General features: G+C 29.2%; 1 protein-coding gene across 1 annotated transcript; it reads right to left on the bottom strand.

Annotated features, from left to right (window-relative positions):
* Positions 1 to 6,385: 6,385 nt before the first annotated feature.
* Positions 6,386 to 7,247, bottom strand: LOC148790535 (late embryogenesis abundant protein Lea5-D-like). Its single transcript, XM_088889305.1, has 2 exons — positions 7,091 to 7,247; positions 6,386 to 6,911 (listed from the first exon to the last, which is right to left on the bottom strand). The coding sequence occupies exons 1-2, from the start codon at positions 7,126 to 7,128 to the stop codon at positions 6,674 to 6,676; spliced, it is 276 nt and encodes a 91-aa protein (XP_088745431.1). The 5' UTR covers positions 7,129 to 7,247; the 3' UTR covers positions 6,386 to 6,673.
* Positions 7,248 to 21,910: the final 14,663 nt, after the last annotated feature.

Genomic DNA, 21,910 nt, shown 5'->3' on the forward strand with positions numbered 1-21,910 from the left:
CCCTCTCAGCTTTCTTTGTTTCTCTCCCTCTTTTCCTCACTTTCCTCGACATTTGCTTCTAATAGCTAGGGCTGGGTTTCCTGACGGTGATGCTTTATTTTTATTATTATTATTTTTTCGTCGGCGGTGCTACGGATTCATCAACTACTTGTAACATTAAAAAAGATGCGGCTAATTCTTCTATTCTATCCCAGATGGTCGTGGTTCAGGTGATAGAAATTTAAACAATATGTTGTGTTATGCAAGACACACCTGTCTCCTCAACACAACACATGGGGCTGTTGGTGCTCCTGCTACTAATGAGAATGCTGCCACCATGAAAAATCCAATGAAGCTATTTCTTATGATTCTTTTGTAAATGCTAATGGTGTTGCTTATATGATGAGAAAGTTAAATTACACTCCCGCTGGAACCGGAACTGGTGAAAATGGAATTGTAGTTTGAGGAGGCTCCTGTTACTCATTTGTCATTTTTCTTTGTAATTTTTTCATCAGTTTGTCCACTCCACCGTCACTGTTTCGGTTTTTTTTTCTCTCTCTTTTTCTTGCTTGTTAATTTCCCAAGTTGTACTGTTGTAGTGGTAAGTGGATGATGAATTTAGCATGTATTATCAAAAATAATAAAAATACTTTAAGATAAATGTATAAACAGTAAAGATAGAATTAATACATTAGCTAAATCGAATAATTTAAAAAAATTGCCTAACATAGACTGAACAATAAAATACAATCCCTATATATGCATTAATAGTATGAGTGAGAATGGGAGTCATGACCTGCCTCCAAATCAAAATACAATACCCTTGTTTATTAGAATTTACAAACACAAGACATGATATTATTCTCTTCTCCCAATTAGTGTTATTGTACGAGAGAGGAAATGAAATGCAAGCATTAAAGATATAAAGTTAAGTTATTAACAAAATGATTAAAGCGAATGGGAGGAGGGGGGGGGGGGTGGTTCTGAACATGGTGACTAATGAAATGGTGTGAAGGCGTCAGTTTACCCGGGACGAATTTGAGCTAAGGAAAAAAAATTCTGTTTCATTATTATTATTATTAACGCTCAACTTGATTAAATAAATTTAGGAAAACTGAGTTTTGGAATCATAAAAGAAATTCCATTATGTTTGCATCTAACGTCTTCTATGTTTTAAGCCAAAAAGCTAAAAATTCGGACAGTCTTTATTATATAAATTCTGGTTGAATAAATAAGGGTGATTTTAACGGGTCTACGAGATTCCCACTAACGGGCCATTCTGGACCATTAACGGGTCTACGAGATTCCCACTATAGAGAAGGAGAGTCCAAAAGATGGCCAAGATGTGGTGATGTCATCAGATAATACGTCACGTCAGTAGCATGGCATCACCACCATATATACATATGCTGAATTGTTAACAACAGCCGATTTCAGAAAAAAAAAAATGAGTTTTTTAGTGCTCTGCTCAACACCCAACAGGTACAACCTTATGGCCTTATCTTATTGGGAGAAATACGGATACACACGATGCAGAATTCTGAATTCCAGCCCCCCTACAACTAGCCCTTTCCCCCTTATAAATCACATCCTGTCCGTAAATTTAGCATCAATTCACGGTCAGATGCATTCCCCCTGTCTGATCTGGGCTGATTGGGATTTAGAAGGCTACAAGCAACCCGTGTGAAGTGTGATGCACGTGGATTGGACTTAAGATGCCTCCTATATTAGATTCTTTTTTCTTTTTTCCTATGTTCTACTTTGAAACAATCGGATTTGAGAGGACCCACAAGCAGGATCCATATCCAATCCATTTTAATATGGCCCAAATCAAATCCGACCTTTTTGAACAATAAATGCGTTTACATGGGTTAGATGCAAATATAAATTATTCTACTATCATCCAATTGATTTCATAATAAATATTTTTAATAGGTGTCTCAACAGTATTTGAAAATCCGATTTTAAATTTGAGATTTCATATAATCGGTTCAATTTGAATATTGAATAGTTAATTAAATTCGAATTTAGATATAGTCTAATTTGATTCGATAAATATTTAAATTTGACTGATTGTTTAATTCTTATATATAATATTAATCGGAACCTTTGAGATGCACGATATTTTTTTAACCAAATTATAAATTAGAGTTAATTGGCTTTAAAGAGTCATAGATATTTATAAACACTTACCCTAAACACCATTTTCAGCACCTGATTTTTGCTCAATTTATCATCGAAACCCCATTTTACTCTGAACACCTGATCAAACTGTTCTAATCCTTCCGAAGTACTTAAAAAATCCCGAACACCATCATCGGACTTAGAACCTCCTAAAATATCTACCCCTGAAATTTCAACCCAAGATTCTTCTCTGTTTATTCTTTTATCAAATCAAGATGCCCTTTCAAACTCTTTCATTAGCTTGAAGCACCCACAACCCAAATCTCCTTGGTCCTAACACTTCTAAATCAATTAGACCATACAATTGAACCCTAGACACACCAAAAACATTTACCCATAAATTTTCAACCTAAAATTCCCCCATTTGCCCCGTCATTGAAAAATATTCCATTTCAAATGTTCTCGTTGATCTAAATTTCCATGATTTTGGCCCTCCAAAACCAATAAGATGTTCTCATCATATCCTAGACACCCTTAAAACCCTACCCACAAAAATTCAACCCAAAATACCTTTGCTTGCCCCTTCATTACACTAAGATTTTGTTTCAAAGCTTTGCATTAACTAAATCAAGTCCATTCCGAATCTGCTTAATCTCAGCACAATTGAGCTAATCTGACCCTACCAATCAACCCATAATGCTAAAAAACACCACATTGCCAAATTTCAACCAAAAAAAATCCCTCATTTTCCCCTCCACCACACCAAGATTTTATTTCAAAGTTAATAAATTAACCAAATCACTACCCCTTTATATCTACCTAATCCGAGCCTATTTAGGCTAATTTGACCCCCACCAATCGATTCAAAATGCCTAAAAACCCCACCCTATAAAATTTCAGACAAAAAGATCCTTATTTGCTCTCCATATAAAAAGATTCCATTTTGGACAATCTTATTGGCCCATACACACAATCTCATTGGAATCACTACCCCTCTATATCTGCCTGACCCGAGCCTATTTAGTAGGGGTGGCCACGAGAAGAGCAACTCATGAGTTGTTCGAGCTCGGCTTGTGAAAAGCTTGGTTCAACTCAGTCTAAACCGAGCTTCGAGTCGAATATATATGTTCGTTTGCTAATCGAGCCGAGCTCGAGCTTAATAAAGCTCGGCTCGTGAGGCTTGCGAGCCTAATTGTGTACATAGGGTTTCACCATTGGAATCCCTACCCCTCTAGATCTGACTGACCCGAGCCTATTTAGTAAGGGTGGCCACGAGAAGAGCTACTCATGACCTGTTCGAGCTCGTCTCGTGAAAAGCTTGGTTCAACTCAGTCTAAACCAAGCTTCGAGCCGAATATGTATGCTCGTTTGCTAATCGAGTCGAGCTCGAGCTTAATAAAGCTCGGCTCGTGAGGTTTGCGAGCCTAAATGTGAACATAGGGTGTCACCACGGTCACTGAGGGAGACCTTGGCTCAACACTCGACAACTGAGGGAGACCTCAACTCGGCACCTCATAAACCTCAACTTGACACCTCGGCTGCTAGGGAGACCTCGACTCAGAACCTCTGCTACTAGGGAGACCTCAACTTGACACTTCATCAATTGAGGGAGATATGCAATCAAAGGTAGTCGAGTTCGAGCCAAGCTCGAGCTTCCGAGCTTTTGACTCGAGTCGAGCTCAAGTCTCTAATTCGAGTCGAGCTTGAATCTCAGAGTTTATGAGTGAGCTAAGCTCGAATATCTAGATATTCGGCTTGGCTTGGCTCGACTTGAATCCACCCTTACTATTTAGGTTAATTTGACCCCACCAATCGATTCAAAATGCCTAAAAACCCCACCTTATAAAACTTCAGAAAAAAATACCAGTATTTGCCCTCCATATAAAAGACTCCATTTTAGACAATCTCATTGGCCCATGCACGCAAAACCACTATATATACTCAAATCCATCTCCACCCTTCATTTTTTTAACCCAAAATACCCACCATTAGATTAGAATTTTGTTTTGGCCTCCTTAGACCCAAATTGGCTAAAATACCCCTAACCTTACCAAAATAACCAAAATACCTAAATTAAATAATTAAATAAATACCATAATTAATTATGATATTTATTTAATTAATAGACAATATTTATAAAAATACTATTAATTAATTAACAATATTTTGATATAATTAATTAGTAATTCATTAATTAACAATATTTTTTATTAATATGGTATTTAATTAAATAAATAGTATAATTAATTAATAAATACTGTTAAATAATGTATTACTAATACTGTTAATTAATTAAATAATTAAAAAAATATCGTAAAATAATTTTAATTAACACTGATAATTAATTAGATAAATTAGATAGTTCATTATGAGATTGGGAGAAGTAAGTGATGAGGTGGCTTCATGAGGGAGCAAGAAAGGCTAAAATGAAGATTGTCTAAGAGTGTTCTCGATTGGGGTAAGGGAGAAAGCTCAGGCCATGACGTGGCATGTTTCTACTTTAATATATATATATATATATATATTATTTAAATGTTTTATATAATTTATATATAAAATAATTAAATTATATAAATAATTTATATATTTATATAAATAAAATATTTATTTTATATATTTATTAATTACCTAAAATAATTAATTGGTTGAATTCGAATCGAAATGAATATTCAAATATTTAATTGGATTCAAATTTGAATATTAATTTTCAATATCTGTCGGATATTGAATCAAATTTGAATATCGGATTTTCTAATCGAATTTGAATTTGGATATTGCTTGATTTAATTCGAATTCAATCTGTTTAGCCCCTAGTTTTTAACCCATTATTTGCCCAAGGTTCAATGTATTCACACACTCAACACCCAAGCGTATAACCATATTGATACTTTTTTCATTTAACCCATTATTAATCCATTCCTTCATGTATTTTTTATATTTTTATTTGAAATTATAGGACCAAAATGGTTGAACTCTTTATTCACTACAAGCCAAGACAACTGGATTTCTAATATGGCCTCAATCCTTTTTTAATATACAGTATGGATTAGTGATATATTAATTATTTCGTTGAATTAATTGTTTTAGTGCATGCAATATTAGAAACCGAAAGAAGATGAAACAATCATATCCATGAATCCTTTTTCATTTTCTCTTAAACATTATATTCATTTTCATTTAATTAATTTCCCAATCAATTGGGTTGGCATAAAATTAATTTAGGAGAGAATCAACGCTGAAGATTAATGTTTTCTAATCTAATATATAAAATGTTTTGGTTAGTATTTTCTTTTGAGAAAAGCCCACAAGCAACTTCATTGAAATTACTGAGAAATAAACTCGATGCCGTTTAATTTTGGTTAGCAAACAAGCCAAATTAATGGATTTGTTTAGTTTTAATATCATTAAACATTTAATCTTAAATTAATTTTATATTTAGTTATAAGAACAATTGAAATCCAAAAAGTCTTTTGCAATTAATGACAACTGATTTCCTAATACCCATTCCATCACTTAAAAGTGTAAGATGCTCCGGTTACTCCCCCTGTTAGGTTGTTGCAGATTTTCTTTTTTTTTTTTTCTTTTTTCGGTTGTTGATTCTCCCCGCCCGCCCTTTTACTCCACTTTGTTATCATATTCTAAATTCTTTTACCATTTATTAAGGGACACATAGACAGAGACTTGGTGACCTGTCCCAATATTTCAAGAATCAACACCCATAACCCCTTTTATTTGTAAAAGATGGATGGCCTGTTTACGTTTTCACTTTTCACCTGTCGAGATTTATATTGCGTTTGGATAAGCTCTGGGACTCGAAAGTATTTTCGTTATGCTTTTAAAAGCAACTCTTACAGTCTTACCAAACACTTTTGGTCTCTCACAGCGCTAAAAGCCCAAGCTTGGATTATCCAAACAATGTAATTCTAATCCTTCATGAAGCGCAAGCTCCTGGCAAAGAAATAGTGCAAAATTGTCTTACACAGTAGACATATTGAGAAACTTAGAATATGTTTGGTTTGGTAGAAAATAAGAGACAAAAAGTATGGAGTCGAGGGAAAGTTCTTAGAGAGATTTTGCGAAATTCCTTAATAACTTAATTACCCTCAACTTTCTATTTCTCCTTTTTTTTTTTTTAATCAAACCAAACAATAGGCTTAAGGTTAACTTCTTTCTTTCCTTCGGGAGCTTTTTCTGAGCTTGTGTTGTAAGCCCAAGTAAATTGGAAAAAAATAAAAAAAAAACGTATAATCTAGAAAAAACTAAATTTTCAACCAAGAAAAAGGAAATAAAAAGAGAAGAAACAGAGCCTTTTGTTTATGATGGTAGTGATCCTTTTCCATTAGATAGTTTCTTTATACAAGTTAATTGAAAGGAATATAAAAAAGCACTCCATATTAAATAAAAAAAAAAGGAAAAAGAAGAAGAATTAAAAAAACACTCCAAAGCCACTATATATGAAGTAGGAATAAAGGGTATTGCTGAATCTTTGCTACCAATGCATACATGAGACAGATATACGTCTAAGACCACTCAAAAGCCAGCCAATTAATGTCATTTTGTAAGTAGTAGATTACTTCTTGGAGAGGAGCTTCTCCCTCAACTCGGCCACATCGATTTCGCCAAAGTGACTTTCGGGAATCCAGTTACCTGTTTTTGGATCTCTCATCCAGAAGTCCTCCTTGGACGACTGTGCAGGAGTTCCGGTTCTAGAAGCACCATAATCTGAGATTTTCCTGGCAACACAAACCACTGAAGGTGATGACTTTCCGTAATTCTCTGTGGTCGCTGCAACAGAAAATAATCTCCGGCTGCATTCGGATAAACAGATAAAAATCAATGAGATAGCAGTAACAACAGGCAATAATCAATCACGAAGATATATACAAACTGTATATATATGCATGAAATAATCGAAATCGAAAGGAAGGACCAGATGTTGGAATCAAAACTATGCATGGCTATTGAGTAGCAAAGACCAAGCACAAACCTGAGGGAGATGAAGCTGTTAAGAGATAGCTTTGCCATATGTTGAATGACTGACTTATGACTTTCAGAGAAGAAAGAGAGATTTTGGCTTTGCAAGAAAGGAATGGGAAGCGAGGGCTTTTATAGCCGCGTAATGAAGAAGGGCTCTCGTCCAAAATTCTCACTCTTTCAATTTTACAAGTTTTTGGATTTCTAATCATACAAGGATACGTAATTAGTAGGATATTTTTTAGGAAACTGGAAACAACTCTCCCTCTGGCTCTCTCATGAATGCCGCTGGCATTAGGAATTTAGGATCTGGCATGGGGCCCACAAAGGAAAAGGAGAATAAAAAGGAAAAATTCTAACTAATCATAGAAGGGCCGGGACCCGGGGTGCAGATCTTTTTCTGGCGCTCACCTTCACAAATCACAAATCACAAATCACAGTGGTTGCCATTGACTGCGGTCTTATTGGAGTCAGCCGTTGTCCCTGGAAATTGGAAAAGGCTGGGTTTGGAATTGGAAGTCTCAAGGAAGAGCCGGTTGGTTATCCTACTTAGCAATGCAGCAAATATTGGTGTAGAAGAGTGTCACTACTCACTACTCATTATTCATTTCTTTAGCTTAGGCTGTGCTTAGTAAGAGTGCAAATATTGAATCAAAGCAAATTTGCCCTCTAGTTTTGTAGGTGTCTGATGAGAATACGTTTCGTATTGAAAATGAAAATAAATTTGTTTTTTCTGAAGCTTTTACATTAAAAAAAAAAAGGTAGATTTTAGTCTTATATCCATCACACACCCAAATACGATACAAAATTTATAATGCAAATCAAACCCAACTGACTCAATTACGCTATTCTCCCATGAAGCCAGTATATTTCAATATTTGAGTTCCGAATTCCGATATATAAGGAAAATGCTTGGTGGGCTTTGATATTGTTGCATTATGTCTGGGTTATGGGCCTTTAGATTGGGATGTGACGTGGTTGAGGGATCCCGATTCCACCCACCTGACCACCTCCACGCTCCACCTGAGATATCCATATCCTATCCAGCTAAAGATGCGTAATATTGGGTTCCATTATAATAATATGTGGCAATTCATGGCTTAAGCCTTAAATGTGGTGTCGTTGGACTTGGGCTAATGGGTTTATCTTCTTTCTTTTATAATAAATCATCATTATTATCATAATGATGATAATGAATAAATATAATGTCTTCACACCCACTTCACAACCTTTGCAATGGTACATTGTAAACATTTCCCTATTACTGGATGAATAAAGACGGACGAAATCTGAATTCCTCACTTGTATTAAGTTATGAGTTATTTTAATATAAATATCAATAAATAATAGATAAAATAAAATTAAATATTAAATGGATTCTATTTTGAAGGCAAAGAAGCAGCTGACTTGGATATTAGCCAAACATCATCGTTTTTTTTTTTTTTTTTGGTTTTAATTTTTAAGTACGTGGGGCGGGGTACATGTAGATGTCTACTCTCTAGACTCTAATCTTTCTTTTTTCCCATTTAAAATCAATGCTAAGAAATAAGAATCCAATACCTGCAGAGAGGCTGCAACTCTTCACTTTCGGCAACAACGGATCGAAGAGGGCACCTAATACCCTTTTTATCTTAAGGAATCTACTTTAGTCTTTAGTCTCAATTCAATCTTTTTTTTTTTTTTTATGCCTAATCCTGACAACTCGGTGCTTTTTTTTGTTCGACTACAATACAAACCAATCGCTCCTCGCCAGTATTATGTTTTCACCTGTTATTTATTTTTTAATTAGCGGTCATCCCTGCAATACACGGAATTTGTTAAGGAAAATTAAACAATAAAACACATAATACTATACAATTGTTTTATATTTCTAATTTTTTAAATAATGATTAATTATTTATATTTTATAATACATTTAATAAATTTTTTATATTACAAAAATAACAATAATTTATTTCAGTTAAGTTTATTCATTGAACTGATGAAACAACCAATCTGACCAATTCGACCTGAATTGCTCAATTTCTAATATTTCCGGTTGAAATTGGGATCGGGTTCACTGTGTCCATTTGTAAATTGACCAAAATCGAACACAATCACATATATATAATATTAATATTTTTATATTTTAAATATAATTTTTTAATATGGGAAAGTGAGGAAATTCCCATATTTTTTAGTCTTGAACATTTTACATTATAAATTTATTTTTTAATAATATTAAGCAAAAACTAAATAATAAAATGAGTCATTTACTAAAATACCCCTTACAGTTTCATGGATTTACTAAAATCTACCATATAGTTAGTATTTTATTAAAACACCACTTATTATTTGCAATGGATTTAATCAATCTTCCATTAGATGACAGTGGAAATGACCGTGTTGAGCCTAATGTTCATTTAAATAAATTTGATCAAAAGAAAATAAAAATAAAAATACCACTTTTGCCCTTAATAAGACACGAGAAACCGCTTTATTAGCTATATTTGGTCGATTTTGTTTTCTATACAAAAAATGTTAATATTTTTGAAATAAAAAATCATGGGCGTAATGGCCAAACAAACGCTCCTTAATGAAATGTTGATTAAGTAAATAAGTTGTAAAATATATGAGATGTTTTAGTAAAATGAAAACTATAAGGTAGGTTTAAGTAAATATGTAAAACTATAAGGTGTGTTTTAGTAAATGACTCTAATTGAAACACATAAGAGTATACAATTGTTTTATATTTTCAACTTTTAAACAATTAATAATTATTCATATTATACTATTATTTAGTAAATCCTTGCACGGGATTTGTTAAGTTAAAGATAAACAATAGAAACATATAAGAGTATACATAGGGATGTCAAAGAGTCGTGTTCGGCACGAGTTTGTCCCGGTCCTAACCCGACCCTCTAGCACTCCAACCCGAACCCAATCCGATCCAGCTTTAAAAATGCACGATTCTTGAACCTGACCCGACCCTATAGGGTTTAACCCGGTTCCAACCCAACTTGACCCGTATAGTTTTAAATGTATTTTTTTAACACATTTTGAAGACCTAAAATACATTAAATTAAATAAGGAAATTGTTTTATAGATTCTAAGGTGTTATTTTTTCCATTTAAATTAAATAAGGAAATTGTTTTACAATACAAAGACAAAAATTAATTTTAGATAGAGTTGTTTATCAAACTTAAGGATGACAATTTTCCCCATTTCCCTGATCCTTGTGGGGATCTGCCCCAAATGGGGCGCAAATGGGGATGATTTTCCCCCACGCGGGGACAAAGATTGGGAAACTTTCATCCCCATTGGTGGGACAGTGTAGGGACGGGAAGAGCACTCCCTGCCCCACGTGGACCCCGATCCCTGCCCCATGGGATCCCCGTTAATGTATATGTATATATACGTTTGTACATGTATATATGTACACATACGTCTATATGTTAATATTTTTAAAAATATGGTTGAATATGTTTGAATCTTTTCTAATAGGATAGTAAAATTTAATTATTTTACTTTTATATTTAAATAAAATAAAAAACAAAAACATAATGGTTGACATTATAAAGAATCACAGAGAGTGGGGATCCCTGTGGAGACAGGGATGGGGATAACTTTGTTCCCATTAGTGGGGATGGGGACGGGGACGTGGATGAGGATTTTTGCAGGGACGGAGATGGGGAGAGGCTCCTTGTCTCCATCTCGCCCCATTGCCATTATGATCAAACTAATGAAACTAGCCAACCTGATTTCTAGTATTTCTAGTTGGCTTTGGTTCAACAATTTCCCAACCTCGATGGGTTGGATTAGTTTCGCTTTGGCCATTTATAAACTAATTAAAATTCAACAACCTAACCATAGATAATAATTAATATTGAAAATTTATAGTAAAAATACCCAATTATTAAAAATATATTGATAATTACAAAAATACAATAAGTACTAAAAATATATTAACTTAGTCAATAAATAGTATAATCTCAAATAATAGTTTAATCTCTAATAAATATTAATTAATAAGTTTTAACAAAAATACAATAAATACAATAAGTACAATAAATTAAATTTAAAAATTTCAATAAATAGTAGTTTAATCTCCAATAATTATCGAAAGTTTCCTATTAAATAAAAAAACAAAATAAATTTACACATAATCATTGAAAATACATTTATCACAAAAACAATAAATAATTACTGAAATACAATAATTATTAATTTCAGTATATATAATTATATAATAAATACAGATTTAGAGTTTAAAATTATTATTAATAAATATTAATTTTTCAAAAGTTATTTTCTCGAGTTATTACTTAATATAAGTGAAATTAGTTATTTACAATATTATGTAAAAATATTAAATTATTATTAATTTCAATATTATGTTATAATTATTTTTCTACATTTCTGAATTTTTAAATTTATTACCAAATTTATTTATTTTAACTATTTAAAATCTAGTTATGTTAAATATTTTTTTATTTAAAATATTTAGTTATTTAAATACTGAAATAATATGTGAAATATTTAAATTTTAAAATGTTAATTATTTTTTGAGTTTAATTATCCATAAAATCACAATTTATACTATTATCACATAATTTCATTATTAATTTTATAATATATTAAATTATATTAATTTCAATATTATTTTTCTAATTTAAAGAATATTTTTAAATTTATTACATAATTTCGTTGTTTTAACTATTTAAAATCTAGTTGTGGTAAATATTTAAATATTCTATAAAATATTTAAATTTTTTTCTTATTTAAATTGTATTTATTTAAAGCTATTACATATTATTAAATATTTGAAAAACATTTAAATTGATAATCGAGAAAAACATAATTTAAATTGTTAGTAAATAATTTCGTGATATATTTTGTAAAATTATAAAATTATTTTTTGTGCTTTTAATCAATACTTTAAAGTTATTATATAATTTTGTTAGAATATTTAAATAATTCTTAATTTTTTTAATCCAAACTTTCTTTAGACAGATATAGATAAAGAGTAGGGGAGAGGATAAATAGGAATTAGAGATAATTTAGGAGAGAAACTCTCTACTAAATTAGAGGAATTCAGCTTCAATTAGGGCAAAGCCCATTCGGGCAGCTTTTACTGTCTTGCATTGAGAATATCTCCGCACTTGCGTGCTTTATTTTATGGGGAGTTATTCCCAATGCAAGATTGCAAAAGGCTCTTAGAATGCTATGGGCACAGATTTGCCCTGATAGAAGTTGATCTCAAATTAGAGATAATTTTGGAGATAAATAGGAATTAGAGATAATTTAGAAGATAAATAGGAATTAGAGATAATTTTGGAAAAAGTGGGGGAGGTAGTTTAGGAGAAATTTTAGGAAAAGAGATTATTTAGGTTATTGGGAAAGTGCATCTCATTGGATGTCTTGAAAATGACATGGAATAAAAAAAATAAAAAATTCAAAAAAAGGAGAAAATTTCTTGACTGCTTTGTTTTAATATATACTAGCGGGGACCCGTGTGATGCACGGGATTTATTAAGCGGAAGCTAAATAATAGAAATGGTCATTTATTAAAATACCCCTTATAGTTTCATGGATTTACTAAAATCTACCCTATAATTAGCATTTTACTAAAACAACACTTATAATTTGCAGTGGATTTAACCAATCTTTCATTAGATGACAATGAAAATGATAGTGTTGACCTTAATGTTCATTTAAATAAATTTAATCAAAAGAAAATTAAAATAAAAATACCATTTTTGTCCTTAATAAGACATGAACAACCACTTTATTGGCTATATTTGGTCAATTTTGTTTTTTGTACAAAAAAAGTATTAAGGGTATTTTTGGAATAAAAAATCATGGGCCTAATGGAAAAACAAACACTTCGTAACGAAAGGTTGATTAAGTAAATAAGTTATAAAATATATGGGACATTTTAATAAAATGAAAACTATAAGGTAGGTTTAAGTAAATATGTAAAACTATAAGGTGTGTAGGAATGGGCTCCCCATGGGAACCCCCATCCCTGTGGGGATCCGAATCCCCAAAATGTTTTCAAATAATAGTATTTTTTAAATAAATAAAAAATTTAAATAATAAATAATGTTTTTAATATGTTTTGATATATATATAATATATAATAGTATATTTAATATAAATAATATATATATATTATCGGGGTCAGGGCGGGGCGGGGACCTTACCCCCATCCTTGACCCCGACCCCGACCGAGGATTCCTATTAATCCTCGTTCTCCGCCCCCACCTCGCCAAAACAATCCCCATCCCCGACCCCATTGGGTCGGGGAAGTCAGGTCCCCATCTGGGATTGGGAAAATTGCCATCCCTAAAGGTTTGTTTCAGTAAATGACCCTAATAGGCATAAGAGTATACAATTGCTTTATATTTTCAACTTTTTAAATAATTAATAATTATTCATATTTTATATACTACTTTAATAAATTTTTTATAATACAAAAATAACAATAATTAATTTCAGTTAGGTTTATTCATCAAATTGATGAAACCAACCAACCCGATTAAGTCGACTCAAGTTGGTCAGTTTTTTAGTATTTTAGGTTGGCTTTGGTTCAAAAATTTCCCAATTTGACCAAGTTGGATCAGTTTCACTTTGGCCATTTGTAAACCGACCAAAATCGAATGACCTAACCATGGATATATATTAATATTTTATATTTTAAATATATTTTTTAATATGGAAAGTGGGAAATTTCCCATATTTCTTAGTCTAAAATGTTTTATATCATAAATCTAATTTTTAAATTTATTTTTCAATAATTGTATTGGAAATTGACCAAACAAAAAAATTGACCCAAACCAATACAACTTGAGTGGATTGGTTTTCACAAAAGGTTAGTTGGTTTCATCTAACCAACTCCTTAACCTGACTAGGTCAATTTGATTGGCCACATACGACTAAACCGAACCAACTCATGAACACTCATAATTTCAGCTTAATTAATAGTCTCATCTCTAATAAATAACAATAGTTTAACCGCCAATGATTATTGAAAAATACAAAAATTACATAAATACAATAAGTACTAAAAATATATTAACTTAGTCAATAAATATTATAATCTCAAATAATAGTTTAATCTCTAACAAATATTAATCAATAACTTATAACAAAAATACAAAAATTAAATTTAAAAAATTCAATAAAAGTAATTTTATCTCCAATAAATATTAAAAATTTTCTGTTAAATAACAAAACGGAATAAATTTATACATAATCATTGAAAATATATTTATCACAAAAAACAATAATTAATTATTGAAATACAATAAATATTAATTTTAGTATATATAATCATATAACAAATACAGATTAAGAGTTTAAAATTATTATTAATAAATATTAATTTTTTGAAAGTTATTTTCTCGAATTATTGATTGATATAAGTGAAATTAATTATTTACAATATTATGTAAAAATATTAAATTATTATTAATTTCAATATTATATTATAATTTTTTTCTACATTTTATAAATTTTTTAAAATTTATTAAATAATTTCTTTATTTTAACTATTTAAAATCTAGTTATGTTAAATATTTTGTTATTTAAATACTTAAATAATATGTAAAATATTTAAATATTAAAATATTAATTATTTATTGGATTAGTTATCCATAAAATCATAATTTATACTATCATTACATAATTTCATTATTAATTTCAATATTATGTTATTATTATTTTTCTACTTTGAAGAGTTTTTTTAATTTATTACATAATTTCGTTATTTTAACTATTTAAAATCTATTTGTGATAAATATTTAGTTATTTAAATATTTAAATAATCTAGAAGATATTTATTTATTTTTTATTTTTGAATTTTATTTATTTAAAGCTATTACATATTATTAAATACTTGAAAAACATTTAAACTAATAATCCAGAAAAACATAAATTAAATTGTTAGTACATATATCATTTCGTGATATATTGTTTTTTAAACATAAAATTATTTTTTGTGTTTTTAATAAATATTTTAAGTTTATTATATAATTTTAATAGAATATTTAAATTATTTTAAATTTTTTAATCCAAACTTTCTTTAGATAGATATAGATAAAAAGTAAGGGAGAGGATAAATAGGAATTAGAGATAATTTAGGAGAGAAACTCCCTACTAAATTAGAGATAATTTTGGAAATAAATAGGAATTATAGATAATTAGAAGATAAATATGAATTAGAGATAATTTTGGAGAAAGTGGGGGAGGTATTTTAGGAGAAATTTTAGGAGAATAGATTATTTAGGTTATTGGGAAAGTGCATCTCATTGGTTGTCTTAAAAATGGAATGGAATAGAAAAAATAAAAAATTCGAAAATGTGATATCACATGATTATATTTTTGAAAATCCCTAATATACCCTTGTATGGTCGAAAATGTCCTCTTCAATTTGAGCAGATCGGACATAAACTGGTTCTACTATTGTTGGTAATCTCTGGTGGAGGGAGGTTACTACCGCTAGTTCGCTCTTGCTTCGAGCGAAGAAGATGAAGTGATTTTGGCAAGGGGGTTTTTGCCTATATCTCAGATTTGAGATGTCTCTTAGATTTCAAAGGGTTTTTGCATATCTCATAGATAAGGAACTCAGATATGAGGGTCTAGTCTTTGGTGAAGAGGCAAACCCTCTATTCCTCCTCCATTGTTGCCTAGGACCCTCTATTCCTCTTCTTCTCTTTCTTCTTCTTCCTCTTTTCTTTTTATTTATTTTATTTATTTATTTTTGCCAAGAATTCATTGTTCACCGTCATCTTGCTTGAAACATTATTAGAATTGTAGGGATGGAAATTTTCCTTTTAAATTGGGGACCTACCTTGCTCTACCTTGAATGGGACAGGTTTTCTCAAATCTTACAGAAGGACAAGGTAGAGACGAGGTGGGGACAGGGAAAATATTTTTGTCTCAATTTAGGGATGGGATTTGCATATAATTCCCCAAACCCGATGGTAAATTTGTAAAATATCTACAGATTTAATATTGATTTTTAAAATGTCACTACGTTTTCATCATATATATATATATATATATATATATATATATATATATATATATAAAAACAAGGAAGTTTAGAAATTTAATCTTTTTTTGAATTTTTTATTTTTTAATTCCATGTCATTACTGAAACAACCAATGAGATGCACTTTCCCAATAACCTAAATAATATCTTCTCTTAAAATCTCTATTAAACTACCTCCCCCACTATCCCCCACATTCTCCCAAATAGTCTCTAATTGCTATTTATCTTCTAAATTATCTCTAATTCCTATATATCCTCTCCCCCACTTTTTATCTATATCAATCTAAAGAAAGTTTGGATTAAAAAATTTAAGAATTATTTAAATATTCTAACAAAGTTATATAACAACTTTAAAATATTTATTAAAAACACAAAAGAATAATTTTATGTTTTTGCAAAATATATCACAAAATTATGTACTAACAATTTGAATTCTGTTTTTCCGGATTATCAATTTAAATGTTATTCAAATAATAAATGTTTAACATTAAAAAAATAAAATCTTATATTATATCGCAATAAATAAATATCTTAAATAACAAAATATTATAAATATACAAATAATTATATAACAAAATATTTAGTAATATGTAATAGCTTTAAATAAATATAATTCAATTAACAAAAAAATTTAAATATTTAAATAACTAATATTTAACATAAATAGATTTTAAATAGTTAAAACAACGAAAATATGTAATAAATTAAAAAAAATTCTTAAAAGTAGAAAAATAATTATAACATAAAATTAAAATTAATAATAATTTAGTATCTTAAAAAATTAATAATGAAATTATGTATTAATAGTATAAATTATAATTTTATGGATTATTAAATTCAGTAAATAACAAAAAATATTAAATATTTTACATATTATTTAAATATTTAACATAATTAGATTTTAATTAGTTAAAATAACGAAATTATGTAATAAATATTAAAAAAACTTAAAAGTAGAAGAATAATTATAACATAATATTGAAATTAATAATAATTTAATATCTTACAAAATTAATAACGAAATTATGTAATAATAGCATAAGTTATAATTTTATGGATTATTAAATTCAATAAATAATTAATATTTTAACATTTAAATATTATACATATTATATAAGTGTTTAAGTAACTAAATATTTTAAATAACAAAACATTTAGCATAACTAGATATTAAATTAGTTAAAATAAAGAAGTTATGTAATAAATTTAAAAACAAATCTGAAAAGAAAAAAATAATTATAACATAATGTTGAAATTAATAATAATTTAATATTTTACAAAATTAATAATGAAATAACTTTAATAGTAATTTCATATTTTTACATAATATTGTAAGTAACTAATGTCACTTATATCAATTAATAATTCAAGAAAATAACTTTCATAAAAATTAATATTTATTAATAATGGTTTTAAACTCTTAATATATATTTATTATATAATTATATATACTAATTTAATATATTTTTAGTACTTATTGTATTATTTGTAATTATTGTATATTTTGTTATCAATATATTTTCAATAATTGTGTATTTTTTGCTATAATTTTTCAATAATTATTGGAGATTAAACTATTGTTATTTATCAGAGATGAGACTATTAATTTAGCTGAAATTATGAGTGTTCATGAGTTGGTTCGGTTCGGTTGTTGGCTATTTGACCAACCAAATTGACCTAGTTAGGTTGGGGAGTTGGCCAGCTGATAGGGCTGTTCATAAAAAGACCCAACCCGACCAAACCGACCAACCCGGACCGACCCAACCCTAATCGGCCAGGTTTTCTTCAGCACCGGTCGGTTTCGGGTTGTAAAAAAGCATAAACCGATGGTTCGTGAAAACCGAAACCGACCCGAACCGTACCGACTTAGTAGTTAGTAGTTAATTCCTAGTTAGTATTTACAACATACTTAGTTCCTACTTAACTAAGTTGTCTCTATCCTAGTTACAACCTAACTTAATTTCTAGTCTTCTAGTTACGAATGACATTAATGGCAAGTATTGTAAGACAACTAAACAAGGAATTTTTTTGGAAAAATTTAAAGAAAAGAATCAAATGATCCTAGTTTTTATGGTGTTTTACACCAAATAGGCAACTAATTACAATTAGAATTAGGTGTCATTTTTTACTTAGATTAGAAGGTTTCTTGAAATATACAAATTTCAGTCTTCTTTCTCTAATACAGTTTGACTTTCTATTTTCTTGATAATTTCTATTCTAACTTGGTCCGCCCCCTACCAATTTCAGTCTTCTTTCTCTAATAGAATTAGGTGTCATTTTTTACATCAAATTTCAGTCTTCTTTCTCCAATTTACCAATTTTTTACCATGGTTGAACTTAGAGCCGAAACCGACCCAACCCGACTCAAACCGACTAGGTCAGTTTTGCTTAACATAGGGTCAGTTTCGGTTTCAATTTCAAGTAACCCGACTAGGTCGGATCGGTTGAAAAAATCTCAGTAAACCGACCCAACCCGACCCGTGAACAGCCCTACCAGCTGAAATCGACTGATCATTTGTGAAAACCGACCACTCAAGTTGTATCAGTTTAGGCCGATTTTTTTTGTTCGGTTCATCGGTTCAAAAGATTTAAAATTAGAAATTAAATTTAAATTTTAAACTTATAGTGCAATTGTTAAAAAAATAAATGTAAAAATTAAATTTATGATATAAAACCTTTTAGACTAGGAAATAAAGAAATTTCCCACTTTTTCATATTTAAATTTTAAAATAATAATATTTATCAATTTTTAGGTTATTCGATTTTGGTTGGTTTACAAATGGTCAAAGCGAAACTGATCCAATTTGGTCGAGTTGGGAAATTTTTTAACCAAAGCCGACCTAAAATACTAGAAAACTGGCCAACTCAGGTCGAGTTCATCGGGTTGGTCAATTTCCTCAATCTGATGAATAAACCTAACAGAAATTAATTATTGTTTTTATTGTATTATAAAAAATTTATTAAAAGTAGTATATAAAATATGAATAATTATTAATTATTTAAAAAGTTGAAAATATAAAATAGTTGTATACTCTTATGCATTTCTATTAGGATCATTTACTAAAATACACCTTATAGTTTTACATATTTACTTAAACCTACCTTATAGTTTTCATTTTACTAAAATATCCCATATATTTTACAACTTATTTACTTAATCAATCTTTCATTAAGGAGTGTTTGTTTTTCCATTGGACCTATGACTTTTTACTCCAAAAATAGCCTTAACATTTTTTTTTGTACAAAAAACAAAATTAACCAAATATAGCCAATAGAGTGGTTGCCCATGTTTTATTAGGGGCAAAAATGGTATTTTTATTTTTATTTTATTTTGATTTAATTTATTTAAATGAACACTAGGGTCGATACTGTCATTTTCCATTGTCATCCAATGGAAGATTGATTAAATCCATTGCAAATTATAGTGGTGTTTTAGTAAAATACAAACTATAGGTTAGATTTTAGTAAATCCATGAAACTATAGGGGGTGTTTTAGTAAATGACTATTTCTCACTCACTCACTCACTCACCAACTTTCTCCAAAGTTATCTTTAATTTAGTAGAGAATTTCTCTAGTAAATTATCTCTAATTCTCATTTATCTTCTCCCCCACTTTTCACAAAATTATATAATAACATTAAAATATTCCTTAAAAAGACAAAAAATAATTATAATTTATTTAATAATATTCATATTATTAATAATTATTTATTTTTACAAAATTCATCACAAAATTATCTTCAAATAATATAAATAATGATTTTCTGGACTATTCAATCTAAATGTTATTCAAATAATAAAAATCTAACATTAAAAATGAAATGTTATTTAAATATTTCAATAACTAAATATCTTAAATAACAAAAATATTAAACTTAATATTTTAAATCAATTAAAAATATATTTTAAAGAGTTACTGAGTAACTTTTAATTATAATAAATAGTTTAAGATTTTAAATATTTAGTTAAATAACTAAATATTTTAAATAATGAAATATTTAACATAACTAGATTGTAAATAGTTAAAAAAACAAAATTATGTATTAATAGTACTATAATTTTAATGGATTATTACATTCAACTAGTAATTAGTATTTTAAATTTTAAATAATGACATTATTTCAATAAATAAATAATTTTGTAAATAACTAATTTCATACCAATTAATAGTTCTAGAAAATAACTTTAAAAATTTATTGTTTATTAATAATAATTAAACTTAATCTTTATCTATTATATATTTATCTATATTAAATTAATATTTATTGTATTTCAATAATTATTTATTGTTTTTTGTGATAAATATATTTTCAATATTTATGTCTAAATCTATTTTTGATTTGTTATTTAATTGTAGATTTTCAATAATTATTGGAGTTTAAACTATTGTTATTTAGCTTTTTAAATTTAATTTATTGTGTATTTCTCTATAAATTTTTAATAATTATTGGAGATTAAACTATTGTTCATGGGTTAGTTCGGTTCAGTTGTAGGTTGTTTGGCCAACCAAATCGACCTGGTCAGGTTGGGGGGCTGGTCACTCAGGTTATATCAGTTTGGGTTAATTTTCGGTATGGTCGATCTATTTAAAAGATTTAAACTTAAAAAATTAAGTTTAAATTAAAAAATTACAAAGGCATTATTAAAAAAATAAATTTATGATATAAACTATTTTAGCCTAAGAAATATTGGAATTTTCCCACTTTCCCGTATTAAAAAAATATATTTGGTCGGGTCGTTCGATTTTAGTCAGTTTACAAATGGCCAAAGTGAAACTGATCCAAACTAATCAGGTTGGGAAATTGTTAAACCAAAGCCGACTAGAAATACTAGAATTTGGGTTGGTCAGTTTCATTAGTTTGATTCGGAATGGCAAGGGGTGGGGTGGGGACGACGAGCTTCTCTCCATCCCTGTCCCCGTGAAAATCCCCATCCATACCCCTGTCCCCATCCCCGCTAACGGGGACAAAATTATCCCCATCTCCATCTCCATAGGGATCCCCATTTCCACGAGGATCCCAACTCCCTGTGATTCTTTATAATGTCAACCATTATGTTTTTGCTTTTTATTTTATTTTATAAATAAAATAAAATAATTAAAGTTTACAATCCTATTAGAAAAGATTCAAACATATTCAACCATATTTTTAAAAATAGTAATATATAGACGTATGTGTACATATATACATATATAAACGTATGCGTATATATACATATATATTAGCGGGGATCCCATGGGGTGGGGATCGAGGTCCACAGGAGGCAAGGAGTGCTCTCCCCGTCCTTGCAACGTCCCTGCCAACGGGGATGAAAATTTCCCCATCTTTGTCCCTATGGGGGGAAAATCATCCCCATCCCCACCCCATTCGGGACAAATCCCCACGGGGATCAGGGAAATGGGGAAAATTGTCATTCCTTATAAGTTAGATAAAAAAGCTTATCTAAAATTAATTATTGTTATTTTTGTATTGTAAAAAAATTATTAAAAGTACTATATCAAATATAAATGATTATTAATTATTATATAAAACAATTGTATAGTCTTACATGTTTCTATTGTTTATCTTTAACTTAACAAATCCTGTGCATCACATGGGTCCCTGCTAGTATTCTTATAATCTTGGGATCCCATAATTTCATTTATAAAATACCCTCAAATTGTCATAATCCAATTCCTAAAATACCCCCAAATTCCTATAATCCTATTTGTAAAATATTCATAAATTAGATTTTTTAGGTGGTTGCCCCAGGGTGGGGAAATTTGGGGATTCCCCATCCTTAATGGGAAATGAGTTC

Source organism: Nelumbo nucifera, chromosome 6 (genome assembly GCF_055504915.1).
Source record: "Nelumbo nucifera cultivar China Antique chromosome 6, China Antique-T2T, whole genome shotgun sequence".
In the NCBI taxonomy this organism is placed as follows: Eukaryota; Viridiplantae; Streptophyta; class Magnoliopsida; order Proteales; family Nelumbonaceae; genus Nelumbo; species Nelumbo nucifera.